Genomic DNA, 14,413 nt, shown 5'->3' with positions numbered 1-14,413 from the left:
ATGGAGAAAATGAACTTTGATGACGCGGTCAAAACTTGTACCGATATGAGCGGCCGCTTGGCGGTTCCTACGTCATTTACAGATAATCAGTTCATCTTTGAGATGGTTAATAAAGTCGTAGGCCTAAACGGTAAGGTGTGGGTTGGCTGCACTGATAGGGAGGAAGAAGGCACGTGGGTGCAGTTTGGAGAGGGAGGCGAAGAATGTAGTTTCTTCAACTGGTATCCAGGAGAGCCCAATAGCTACCCGGATGAAGTTTGTGCGCAGATGATTCTTTTTCTCAATGGCAGTTGGTATGACGGACATTGTGACAGGATGTGCTATGTAGTCTGTCAGCGCCCTGCCGTCGCACCAACCAACCCTCAACTGTACTGCCTGCAAGCAGACACCAACGGCCGCTTCGCATGATCCCATCCCACTGCCTGACCGGTCACGTCACCAAGAAGTTACCGATCAAGGGCGTGGTCGTGTGCGGCTCTCAGCGTGCCGGGATGAGCCTTGATGCTGCTCCTTCATCAACGTACGTCGGGAGCAGCGGGAAGCATTATCCGCAGTCGACTGCAGTCCAATGACGTCACTCGTGAGACTGCTGACAAAGACTACCTATTCTATTTCAACAACTGACAAAATACAAAATATCAGACAGAAGGAGTAACACTCGAATTTGCCGCAAGGTGAATTAAGAACAGATTGCTTTATCGACTAATCTTGCCATCGATGTTTACTGATCAGGTTTTTGAGTTTCGGTATTACAGATGTAGTGTTAGGCGCCGACTGCAGTATTCCATTGCCAGTGTAAAAAATCATTAAAGTTCCATTGTATGACATTACGTCGTCCATGTTGTGTTGAAACTTACAAATTTGGAAGGTTAACATTTTCATAAACCATAATCATGGACACGGTTTGAGACAAAACAAAAGATACACTGGGTCTATTATAGACTTTACTTTCCTAGTTCGGTATCGCCCATAATTTAAAACAAAATTGACCTACCATAATCATGGACACGGTTTGAGACAAAACAAAAGATACACTGGGTCTATTATAGACTTTACTTTCCTAGTTCGGTATCGCCCATAATTTAAAACAAAATTGGCCTACCATAATCATGGACACGGTTTGAGACAAAACAAAAGATACACTTGGTCTATTATAGACTTTACTTTCCTAGTTCGGTATCGCCCATAATTTAAAACAAAATTGGCCTACCATAATCATGGACACGGTTTGAGACAAAACAAAAGATATACACTGGGTCTATTATAGACTTTATTTTCCTAGTTCGGTATCGCCCATAATTGGTCTCATCACACGTTCACTGTCTTTTCTACTGAATGCATGCATAAAACATACACCCCAAAATTGTACATATTATTTTATAATAATATTATTATAAAGATTATAATAAAAGGTGGCAAGTCGTCGTCGTGATAAAAGCATGTTGTGGACGACAAGGACTATGAACTCTCATCAGTTTAGACTGAAAGCAAGGCACTGAGATGACTCACATGCCTATGATTTCATTGGATAAACGTGCAGTGACGTAAGCTTTCCATTCATTTTGGTTGATCCGAGGCAGTTTTTCAACATGCAGATTCGATCGTCTGCATGCAGCGTGCATAATGTTAGCACAGTGTTGTTTAATTCACTAGAGAAATGCACATCATATACATCTGGCGGGATCCAACCGGGCCAATTTCATAGAGCTGCTAAGCACAACAATAAATTTGCTAAACATGAAACTTCTTCCTTGATATAAAAACAGGATCACCAGCCATATGCCCATTTGTTGCATATTGTTGCTTATCCTGAAAATCACGTAGAAATTTTGTTGGCAATCCTGTTTTCATCAAGGAAGAAATGTCATGCTAAGCAAATTTGGCAAACAGTCAGGCTAAACTACAAGTGAGAGTTCATACTTCCTTGTACAGCTAGCCACATGCCTGCTATAATGACGTTAATACCACTTTAATGTAAAAATTAATAATTTTAAAGTTATTTTAAACAATACACAGTGAATAAACAGTATATTTGTAGCTGTTGGAAGAGAGCAAGAAAAGGGCGTGGCAGCATTCTTTTAAATAAGGAGAGTTTTTAGCGTCAGTTTGATGTTGAAGTTTAACAAATCATGAACTTTGCATGATTTGGGAGTTAATTTGTAACGCATTGGTTTTGTTTTCTCACATGTTAGTAACCGACAATATCTCAAGATTGACATCATACCTGCAGCTAGGTGATTGGATTGTGCCTCTGATGATCCAATACAAGCATAGATCGGAGCATGATGATTCTACGCCGACATTCCATCAAGCAAGGGGAAGGGTAGACCATTTAATAGGGCCAATCCACCCTCGCACAGGGGTTGCCATAATATTCATGGAGCTGGGGGAGGGTGGGCTATAATTAGAAAAAGGGTCTCATTTGCAAATGGAAGGGTAAATTTAAAAAGGGAGCTATAGACCTTATGCATTGACGTCATCCAGCCGCCATCTTTGAGGTCAAACGGTGACGAAACAATCGAAACGCACATAGATTGGCCAATCAACAACCCCCTTTTGACCTCAAGGCGAGGGCGCCGTACTAAAATGACGTCATGTGCATAAGGTCTATTGACCATTTTACCTGACGTCATCATCAGAAAAATCTTGAATGATACTGGTGAGCCAATTTCACTGTGCGTTTTCATATTATAACTCTATGCATAGAGTATGCTGTGCGTTATGCAGTGAAGTGCGCATTTTAGGCGACGCGGCGTTAATTCAGGTTTTGCACGTGACGTAAACCTAACTGCCCACCGACATGATGAGCGTGGCATCAGTCGCCGCGTGTAACGCTCGCGCGTGCAAGGGGTCAATACAATGAGTTGACAAGTCGCCATCATTCATTTATTTAATAATTTATCTCAGTAGTAGTAGCAGCAGATTTACGATGTTTGGAGACAGTATTTACAGAAGGAACATCATCTAGAATTGCCTCGTGCATTTACCATTCTGAATCTGATTCGTTTCGTTATTTTTCCCCCCGTTTTTTCCCTACGACATTGCATAGGCCTACAATATAGTGGGCAATGGCTGTTTCGAGTGTAGGAAAAGGCTTGGGGGACGCACCAATTACGTAAAGATTCCGCTGGAACTAATTTTATTGGGCTGGTTAAAGGCAGTGGACACTATTGGTAATTGTCAAAGACTAGCCTTCACAGTTGGTGTATCTAAACTCAACATATGCATAAAATAACAAACCTGTGCAGATTATTTGAGCCAAATCGGTCATCGAACTTGCGAGATAATAATGAAAGAAAAAAACACCCTTGTCACACGAAGTTGTGTGCATTTAGATGGTTGATTTCGAGACCTCATAGTTCTAAATTTGAGGTCTCGAAATCAAATTGGGGAAAATTACTTCTTTCTCGAAATCTATGTCACTTCAGAGGGAGCCGTTTCTCACAATGTTTTATACCATCAACCTCTCCCCATTACTCGTCACCAAGAAAGGTTTTATGCTAATAATTATTTTGAGTAAATACCAATAGTGTCCACTACCTTTAATCAATATTGTGCATTGGGTTACCAGTGATGTGTGCACTCTCATGGCGCACAAGGGTTGTAGTTTTTTTTTTAGTGTGAAAGCTCACAAAATCAGTCACGCACTGTGATAACAATAAACCAATCCACGCTTGTAAATTTGGTATCAAGGGACCCTGGCTATCGATCTATGCCGTCAATCAAGGCCACCCTGTTCCTGCAAGATACAATTGCATTCACCCACTCTGCTGTGCAACACAAAAACAGTTACCGGTAATTGTTTGTAATGTTTGTGTTATATATAGTATTTTTTTGAGTAACCTGTGGACTGATTATCAAAAGAAGTCCTTATGAAGAACAGAATAAGATCTCCATAGCAACATGACGCAGAGCTTGAAAGGGTTGGATGCTTATTCTTATTCCACTATTACCTGATGGTACCATAGTGTCAAGCAAAGCGTTGGTCAAGCAAGTTTGAGTTTTTTAGCGAGCCTAGCAATAGTCGATTTATCGCAAACAGAGGCTTGCACTTCTTGTTCGCATTAATTTTGAAGTCAATCATGAAGACCTTAGTTCTTCTGTTCGCAGTTGCCTTTTATTTCGTGGTATCGAGCTGCAATGAAGGTTTGATCTGCCCCTCTGAGTGGGTATTACTTGGCGAGTCATGCTACAAGTCAGTGATGGAGAAAATGACCTTTGATGACGCGGTCAAAACCTGTACCGATATGAGCGGCCGCTTGGCGGTTCCTACGTCATTTACAGATAATCAGTTCATCTTTGAGATGGTTAATAAAGTCGTAGGCCTAAAAGGTAAGGTGTGGGTTGGCTGCACTGATAGGGAGGAAGAAGGCAAGTGGGTGCAGCTTGGAGAGGGAGGCGAAGAATGTAGTTTCTTCAACTGGTATCCAGGAGAGCCCAATAGCCGTGACCCGGATGAAGATTGTGCGCAGATGATTCTTCCTCGCAATGGCAGTTGGTATGACGGACAATGTGACGGGATGTGCTATGTAGTCTGTCAGCGCCCTGCCGTCGCACCAACCAACCCACTACTGTACTGCCTGCAAGCAGACACCAACGGCCGCTTCGCATGATCCCATCCCACTGCCTGACCGGTCACGTCACCAAGAAGTTACCGGTCAAGGGCGTGGTCGTGTGCGGCTCTCAGCGTGCCGGGATGAGCCTCGATGTCGCTCATTCATCAACGAGCGTCGGGAGCAGCGGGAAGCATTATCTGCAGTCCAATGACGTCACTGGTGAGGATGCTGACAAATACCTGTTTTATTTCAACAACTGACAAAAGACAAATTATCGTACAGAAGGAGAAACACTCGAATTGACTACATGATCAATTGAGTACGGATTGCTTTATCGAATAATCTTTTCGTTGATGACTATTGATCAGGTTTTTAATATACAGTTTTGGTGTTAGGCGCAACCTGCAGTAACCTTCCTCTCCATTCAGTAAACAACAAACCATTAAAGTTTCATTGTATACCGTCATGTCATCATTGAATGAATGCTGGGTTGGAACTTACGAATTAGGAAGGTTAACTTAAAGGCAGTGGACACTATTGGTAATTACTCAAAATAATCAGCAGCATAAGACCTTACTTGGTAACAAGTAATGGGGAGAGGTTGATAATATAAAACATTGTGAGAAACAGCTCCCTCTGAAGTGACGTAGTTTTCGAGAAAGAAGTAATTTTCCACGAATTTGATTTCGAGACCTCAAGTTTAGAATTCGAGGTCTCGAAATGAAGCATCTGAAAGCACACAACTTGGTGTGACAAGGGTGGTTTTGTTTCATTCATATCTTGCAACTTCGACGACCAATTGAACTCAAATTTTCACAGGTTTGTTATTTTATACATATGTTTAGATACACCAAGTGGGAAGACTGGTATTTGACAATTACCACTAGTGTCCATTGTCTTTAACCATAAGCCATAATTATGGTTTTAGACAAAACAAAATATGCCCTAGGTCCATAGTCTTTACGTTCATTGTTGGGTATCGCCCACAATTTAAAAACGAAATTGGCCTTCTCACGTTCTTTCTATTGAAAAACAAAAGGTGGCACTGTCGTTGTGATAAAAGCAGGTTGTGGACGACATGGAATAAAATGAACTCTCATCAGTTTAGGCTGAAAGCAAGGCACTGATCTAACACACATTGCTGGACACTGTTGGTAGTCAACGACCAGTCTGTTTACCACTAGGTGTATCTCAAATTTGCATAACATAACAAACCTGAAGATTTGAGCCCAGTAGGTCGTAATGACGGAAGAAAACAACACTTTTCACACGAAGTTATGTGCGTTCAGATGCTTGATTTCGTGACCTCCAAATCTAATAGGAGACTTTCCAACGCTAGGTGGCAGCAGACATACCGGGTAAATTTCCATTGTTTACGTAGTTCTGAACATGCGCATAATTCTGAGAACAATGGATTTACCCGGTAAGTCTGCTGCCCTCTATCGTCCCAGAAAGTCTCCCATTCTGAGGTCTCGAATCAAATTCGTGGAAAATTACTTCCTCGAAAACTACCTTACGTCAGAGGGAGCCGTTTCTCACAATGTGTTATACTATCAACAGCTCTCCATTGCATGTTATCAAGTAAGTTTTTATGGTCAAATAATTTTTGAGTAATTACAAAATAGTGTCCACTGCCTTTAGTTCACTAGATAGATAATGTACATCTGGCATGATCCAACCATGCAGGCGCTCAATGTCTCGAACCTCAAAGTGTGACGTCAGATATTCAAGGTACACATGCGCGTACATACAAACTATAGGTGAAAGTTCATGTTCGGCTAGAGCCACAGAGAGAACAACTAAATTGAGGGTTCGTGGGAAATGTATTTAAACTTATTTGTGACAAGAAAGAAAAGGGCATGGCAGAATCCTTTTCAATAAGGAAATTATAGTCATCAGCCTCAGTTTTTGTTTATTATGCTATTCAAGTAAAAACATCATGAACTTTTGTGGTTTTGTTTCTCACATGTTAGTAACCGACAATATTTCCAGAAGTAATATACATCATACGACAGCTAGCTAGTTCTTTTTTTTGGGGTACTTTTGTAACTGATTTGTTTTGTATTGTTTAGTGTAATAAATAAAATTAATAATAACAATAATACAAAAGGTTAAATTTAAGGTCAAACAAACACGACGCAATGATTATAACTACTATGGTGACGTTATGGTTTATTTGCATTTAAATTCTCAACATCAACATTGTTCATATTAATTAAGTTTTCATATACAGAACAGAACTGACCGCCAAAGAGGGCGCTCTTTATAATACGTCATTCAAGTACTGTCATCTATAATATTATCATCATTTTCTGCATATTATTACAAAAAATGTAGTTCACATTCATTACAGTGTAATTTATTTGTTGCATATCCAAATTACTGAGAAAAAATCTCAAGCCAGCTGATTTACAAAAAAAACAAACATATCATTAAGAGATATTTTACGGGGGGGGGGGGCGTATTAAAGACTCGTCTAACTCCAATTGGGGTATACCAATCGAATGCCATCCTCTCCCATTGCGAATTTCAAAGGAGGTACTCATTCAGGGTACCCTTGGGTGACATAACTTTAGTCCAAAGTTCCTTTTGACGACAAAGGATTCCAAAGAAAAAAACAAATTGTTTTCAACTCTGATTTTGTTCTATTTATAACATGTTGATAACTTGTTGAAAAGTATTGCCTATTAAGAACAAAAACAGATTTTTTAAGGGCATAAATCCATGAATAAGATGCTGATGATGCTAATAACATACAGTAATATTATATTTACCCCTCTGTAAATACATCTCCTATAAACCATCTCAACTCCTTACCCTGTATCGCTAACAAACCTAAGTGCTGAAATGCAGAATCCGATGCTCATCTGAGCCATGATATTTCTCAGGACGCTTATATTTACCCCTGTGAATGCACCCCTATAAAACCATCTCAACTCCTTAGGAGTATGCAGCACCAGCAGCTGATTGGTAGCACAGGTTGCTTACAATTCATATCAATCATCTCTACACTACTCGCACATACCCATTTACTCCTAGGTGGTGAGAAGCAATTGTAGTTAAGTGTCAGAACCAGGATTCAAACCCACACTCCGGTGACACTGCAACAAGGGCAAAATTCAGTAGAGCTGCTTAAGCAGACAATTTTGCTTACAAATTTGGTGCTTTCGCAGGATACCAGTCACACACTGTACATGCGACATTGTATTTTGGCTAAGTTTCCCTTTTCTGGTGAGCATAATTGTGTTGTTTTTGACTTCTTCTTTTTTGGGGTGCTTAAGCATCTCTATGAAATCAGTCTCAGGTGCACAATATCATGGCTCAGATGAGCATCAAATCCTGCACTTTTGCACTTAGGTTTGTGTGCTTTACAGGGTACAATCAGTTTCCCTTTTCTGGTGAGCATAATTGTGTTGTTTTTGACTTCTTCTTTTTTGGGGTGCTTAAGCATCTCTATGAAATCAGTCTCAGGTGCACAATATCATGGCTCAGATGAGCATCAAATCCTGCACTTTTGCACTTAGGTTTGTGTGCTTTACAGGGTACAATAGGCAAATATTCCCACTTCTGAGAAAACAAATGATCATGGCTCAGATGAGCATCAAATCCTGCACTTTTGCACTTAGGTTTGTGTGCTTTACAGGGTACAATAGGCAAATATTCCCACTTCTGAGAAAAAAAATGAAAAAGCTAATTGCAGTGATCATTGCAAAAGGTCATTGCAATGAGGTCAAACCTTTCAATTGATGCACTGAATTTTTGTGAGAAAACGCTATGAGCCAGCCCCTTTAAGGTAATTCGTTCTTGTGATGCAAATTAATAATTAGCCTTCAGTCAAGGCACTTGCGTAAACCAGAATGTATACATCACACATGGACCGACTACCGCCAACATGAAAAAAGACAAGGTCGCGATGGTGTAGATATGTGCGAGTGCCTTGACTTGAGACTAGCTCATAGTCAGAGATGTAAACTATTTAGTGTATGACATAGGCTAGCAATAAATAAGCCGTACACAAAATTGTTGTTTGTAGTCACATGTGCTTCTTATTTTAGGAATACAACTTTGTCAGTTTTCAAAAAGCATCAGAAAAAGAAAGAAAAAATCTTAATAGATCGGACAGGACTGCCCATGTCTTCTCTACTTAAACTCTTACCCCTGATCTCAATTTCATACAGCTATATAAGGAGCTGTTTAATGAGCTGTTCAAGCAAAAACACATAGCCAAGAAAAAACACTTCAAAGCATCTTGGGAAACTATGTGCAATTAAAAAGCAAAGCTGCCAAGATGAACGCTATTACATAGTTTTTATAGCGCTGTTAAAACACAACAAAATAGTTAAGCAAAAACACAGCATTGCATCTTGAGAATCTTTGTGCATTTAAAAAAAAAACAGTAAAGTGGCCAAAATAGATGACATTCTGCTTGATAACATGTAACTGTGCCATGTTTTATAGATGTGTTCCACATTGCTTCAAACCATGATGGTTGGGCCGGTGTTGTTTTGGGCTCGGCATTTCACACATAATCCTGTGGACGCTGGACATCCACTTGGGCTATTGTGCATACACATACCATTTTTTAACTGGTTTCCTGTATAATTTTTGCTCAGATGAAAACTGTTGAGCACTATTTTCTTCTTAAGAAGATCAACAAAATTGTGCCCTGAACAGTTTTCATACAACTGATTTAGCAGCAAGTGGTGCTAAGCAAAACTGAGCAGGATACCAGTCACATGTTACAGAAGTGGAATGATATTTTGGCTGGTAACCTTATTCTTGTTAGCATAATTTTATAGAAAATTATTCTCTGTGAACTGGATATTTGCCCGTAAATTATTTTGACTTTACTTTGCCTTATAGAAGTCAATACATTTGCAAAAAGTTTGACCCAAGCAGAGCCTTTCTCAAAAGGTAAATGACAACACAGCACCCAAGTAAAAATGTAAGTGTAACTACCTCCATGGTGTAAGAGAGACAGCCACATGGACAAAAATGCTGTGGGGTGAAAAGCAGTGAGCAGACATAAGATGCGGAAAGTCTGTTACCTTGTCATAAACATGTGGGACTCCGCTACGGTCCAAACCCTAATTTTTACATTGATACTAACCTTAGTATCTTCATAGCGCTGCATAATGGTAGCAAGCAAATTTGGCAGCTTGCTACACTGGTCCCATGTCTCAAGAGCCTCGTAGTGTGAAAATGTGCATGTTACCAGATTGTGTGTTCATAATGAATTTACTTCGTTACATCATTCATTTGCAAAAAGTTAAGCACCAGAAGGTTTGCATGCCTTTTAGTGTACTTATGGTTGATTAGCAGAGCTATGGGAACCGAGCAAAGCAGTAAATACAAAGACTGCCCTTAAGCAGCTCTATGATATTGGGTCTAGGTCATTTTGATTGTTTAGAAGTTTGAAACAGCTACATCCATGTCAACTCATTTAACAATAAAAACACTTTACTGATTGATTTCTCACAAATCTGCACACCGTATGACTCAGATTACAGATGCAATATTTGAATTTGAATACCAATTAAATATTGTTACTTTTAAATGACAGAGAAACGTAGTATAAATATATCTCGGAAATATCTGATGAATTATATTTTTATTTGACTGTGGGTTTTATTGTCACTACAGACATTGGGTCTTTTTTTCTAATAATAGTTATAAACACACAATTTAACAATACTTCTAACTATCAAATATCAAAAATTGAGAAAAAATGTACAGTATTTTTGATGTACAACACCAGTGTGGAATATCGTTGAAATTTACAGGACAGCAAACACTAAAACTTTTGCTGTTAATAAATATACCTATATACATTACAAGGAGAATTGCATGTAGAAGGAAAAAATAACCAACAGCCTGAAGCGTTTTCGTCTGATTCAAATTTCTAAAATTATTGCTTCACTTTAAGGATTACGTACAAATTATTGAAATGTTGAAGACAATTTTCATACAGATTACGAAAAAATTACCTAAGACTTGGTCTTTGATTTCGGTTGACGTGTGATAATAAGCACTGGGCCGAATGTCATGGCCGTGCATACAATCAGCAAAGAATCAGCGCTAAGAGAAGCGGGGAATTCCGTTCTTAAATCAAGCGTGTTTTACAGGTTGTCAGGGAATTTCTGCTTAGTAACATGCATACTGCATGTTACTAAACATTCTTTGCTTGTACAGCAAGCGCAGAAACTTTGCTTGCCTTGTAAGTAAAGAATGGTTATCACAAACGCAGAACTTTGAGATAGGAGCACAATGAAATTTGGCCCTGAATACTCATTGCTGCAGGAAAAAAATCCACAGGCAAAATACTCGGGTGGGAATCGAACCCACACAAACCCCTATTCCAGAGTACATGTCTTACCACTTGACCACCTAGCATGCCTGGTGACAAACAGGCCAGTTTGACTCTTGCAACTTTGTTCACACTGACATTGAACATGGGGTTGATATTATGTTGGTTCTGGGCTGACAACATTCAAGTAAATATCTAGGAACTGTTTAAATAAGTGACTAGCTAGCGGTCATGTTAACAAACTAATTATTTAAAGGTTGTCTTAGTGAGAAATGCAAGATGAAACAAGCTGTAATTCATCAATATGTATGAGGTATGATACATGTATGTACTCAAGTGACAAACATGGCAAATTAAAGACACTGGACACCTTTGGTAATTGTCAAAGACCAGTCTTCTCACTTGGTGTATCTCAACATATGCATAAACTAACAAATCTGTGGAAATTTGAGCTCAATTGGTCGTCAAAGTTGTGAGATAAAAATGAAAGAAAAAAACACCCTTGTCACACAAAGTTGTGTGCTTTCAGATGCTTGACTTCGCGACCTCAATTTCGAATTCCGAGGTCTCAAAAGCAAATTCGTGGAAGATAACTTCTTTCTCACTTCAGAGGGAGCCGTTTCTCACAATGCAACCTTTCCCCATTACTCATTACTAAGTAAGGTTTTATGCTAATAATTATTTTGAGTAATAACCAATAGTGTCCACTGCCTTTAACACTTAATATAAATAAAGTTACTTATGCAATTTAAGTCTGACATCATTATTCCAGCACTTGGTAAATAAAAAACTATGAAACTTTGTAATGAATACATTCATAGTGTTCAGGTGGACAACTGGGCCCATGCAATTTCAATAGTGATTAAACATTTTACCTAAAGATGAGCAGAGTACCTTGTTCGAAGCGTCAAGACCACACCAGCTGTTTTAAGAGCCAACACTCCTACTAAAAGAGACTTACACATGCTTGTACCCGCAACCAAAAATAAGCAGATAAAGCGGTTGCAAACAGTACATTATGACATGGTGGTTTTTTTTATTGCAACCATTTTTATGGTAAGCACCTTGATTTGTGCTTAGCTAACCTTCGTTCTTTAGTACATCTATGAACTGGTCCCTTAGCGAAGGGTTAGGGGCTTAGGCCATGTTCAAAATACATGTACTGTCTACGGCTTGGCTGTCACATGTACATTGCAAAAAGCATAGGAGGCCCATAGCAACAGCCACAGCTGTCAATTCTGGCTACAGCAAAATAGTGCCTGCTGCCTAATCTGAATATGTGTGTACATGTATAAGACTCATAGTTGAAGGGATTTAAGCCCTTTTCACTCTACTCTATCCCCCAGGGTTGCCCCCACGAAAATTATGGTCGGCCTTTTATGCCGTGGACTCCATATCATAAACATAATTTACTGTAATCACAACATCACGGTTCGTAATTATAAATATATTACCGGTTTAAAAGCAATAAAATTCTCATGACACGTTGAGAAAATGTCATTCAAAAGTGTATTTTCCCTGCAAAATATAGCTCTATTTGCGCCTAAAACAAACTTATAGACACAAATTTGGGCTACTCCTCTGGTAAGCATAGAATTGGTCAATGATTTAAAATTTAAACAATGTATGTAACCAGCCATTTACAATCATCCTATAGTACTTTTTTTTTAGTTAAATAAATGAGGGCCAAATTCCATAAAGCTGCCAAGCACCGAAGATTGCAGAAATGTGTTACATGTACCAGTCAAAAAACCAATGGGATTTGAGAATGACTCCCTGCTACTTTCTGCTAAGCAAAAATAAAAAATTGCTAAACATTATTTTCTACAGCTTTATGAAATTATCCCCATTTCATAAAGCTGCTTCAGCAGAAAATATTGCTTCAAAATTTCTGCTAAGTATTAAAGGAGCCGAATACCAGTCGCAGACAATACATGCGACATGGTATTTTGGCTGGTAACCTTATTTTGGTAAGCATAATTTTGTTGTGCTTAGCTTCTCTTTAGTGATTTTCCAGCTCCATGGAATGGGGCCCTGTTTGCAAGTTTTAAGAAGGAAGAACATTAAGACCTTTCGTCTCATTCTGTACACACACCGGCCCAAGTTGCGATTTCGCTACGCGCATGGTTGCACGTCGTCGTGACCCGTCGTCACGACTGCTTCAACCACGGATGTTTGAGGCACATGGCAGCCGTGGCCCGCTTACTGGGATCAAACTCTAGCATGGGCTCCAAGAAGGACGCAAAGTCTTGGGCCTCTTGGTGAGACCAGTCGTACTTCTCAGTCAGGACATAGAAGAGACCCCATGGCTTCAGTTTGGTGATGTGACGAAGCTCGCCTAAAATCAAGACAAGTTGAAGGCATTTCTTATTTCAGATTCATTCCTATTTCAGCCTGTTTTATCTGCATCAACACTTAATCATTTTAAAAAAGGAATTAATAGATGTTAATTTTGCAATTAATGTTAATTTTGCTATGAAATAAATTCATATTCAAGAAAACTCTGTCTGAAAACCCATAAAAATGCAACAGCTGATTTCAGTTGTTACAACCAAAATTAAAGACAATGTGTTTACATGCTGAGAAATGTGTATGGTTTTTCACTATAGTCTCCCGACTCGGACAAAAGATTAAGCCCAAATTTGTTTACAGGTTTGTCATTTCATGTATATTGTTGATCACACAAACCATGAACACTGTCAACAACTAATTTGTCAGCTCTACCAATCCTGTATAATACCTTTAAAGGGTCAATATACTTTTTGTAGAACAACAAAACACAATGTCTACAGATTTACACTAAACTTACACCGTTTGAAGATAATGATAGTAGAAAGCTTCCCTGAAAATATTACTTGCTGAGCAGCTGTAGTTTTTGAAAAATGACTAAAACAGTGTCATGAACATAAATTTCGTCTCAGTGATCATAAGACGAAAATTATTTTAGTATGTAAAAACGTATTTTCATGACATTGTTTTACTCAATTCTCAAAAACTACAGCACCTCAGCAACTAATATTTTAAGGTACGCTTTCTACTATCATTATCTTCAAACGGTGTAAGTATAATGTAAATCTGTGGACACTGTGTTTTGTCTTACAAAAAGTACACACATCCTTTAAACTAAAGGTTTGAAACATCTTTGCCAGGAAAAGGGCTTCTGTAACTTTACACCATGCAACGGAACCTGATCCGACTATAATTTCAACAAGTTTGCCAATCTCAGAACTGCAATGGAAATCAATGGTGATAATTCCCCGGAGGAAAATGAGCATCTCACCTTTCCTGTTGAAGAATTCCCTGGAGAACTTCCCACCTAGGGCTATGTGTTTGGGTATAGTTCCCAGGAGCTCACTGACATGGGCTATGTGATCTGTAGGGCAGGATAGTTCAAAGACAAAAATAATTAAAACCTCTTCTATAATGCCATAAAACAGCAAAGCTTAAAAATAACATACATCACTTAAATTCATTCATCGCTTAATTCTTAAAATTGTATTGTTGTAAGTAACTATTTTACATGTAGGTAAGATTTGAAGCTTTGTATTGT

General features: G+C 38.9%; 3 protein-coding genes across 8 annotated transcripts in view; 2 read left to right on the top strand and 1 right to left on the bottom strand.

Moving 5' to 3' along the window:
• Nucleotides 1-408, top strand: LOC117305290 (tetranectin-like). Its single transcript, XM_033790141.1, has one exon. It carries the CDS (start codon nucleotides 1-3, stop codon nucleotides 406-408), a length of 408 nt encoding a protein of 135 aa, XP_033646032.1.
• A 3,674-nt stretch (nucleotides 409-4,082) lies between these two features.
• LOC117305283 (perlucin-like protein) lies at nucleotides 4,083-4,613 on the top strand. The gene has a single exon (XM_033790129.1). It carries the CDS (start codon nucleotides 4,083-4,085, stop codon nucleotides 4,611-4,613), a length of 531 nt encoding a protein of 176 aa, XP_033646020.1.
• A 6,896-nt stretch (nucleotides 4,614-11,509) lies between these two features.
• Nucleotides 11,510-14,413, bottom strand: part of LOC117306757 (SRSF protein kinase 3-like) — a 54,463-nt gene continuing 51,559 nt past the window's right edge. For all 6 annotated transcript variants that reach the window (XM_033791245.1, XM_033791247.1, XM_033791246.1 and 3 more), the window contains exons 15-16: nucleotides 14,144-14,236; nucleotides 11,510-13,201 (exon numbers count right to left, since the gene is read on the bottom strand). In XM_033791245.1, the coding sequence (XP_033647136.1) occupies nucleotides 13,014-13,201; nucleotides 14,144-14,236 (281 nt within the window). In that variant the 3' untranslated portion in view covers nucleotides 11,510-13,013. The remainder of the gene's footprint in view (nucleotides 13,202-14,143; nucleotides 14,237-14,413) is intronic.

This window comes from Asterias rubens, chromosome 2 (assembly GCF_902459465.1).
Source record: "Asterias rubens chromosome 2, eAstRub1.3, whole genome shotgun sequence".
NCBI lineage: Eukaryota > Metazoa > Echinodermata > Asteroidea > Forcipulatida > Asteriidae > Asterias > Asterias rubens.
This window is presented reverse-complemented; position numbering and strand designations above follow the sequence as displayed.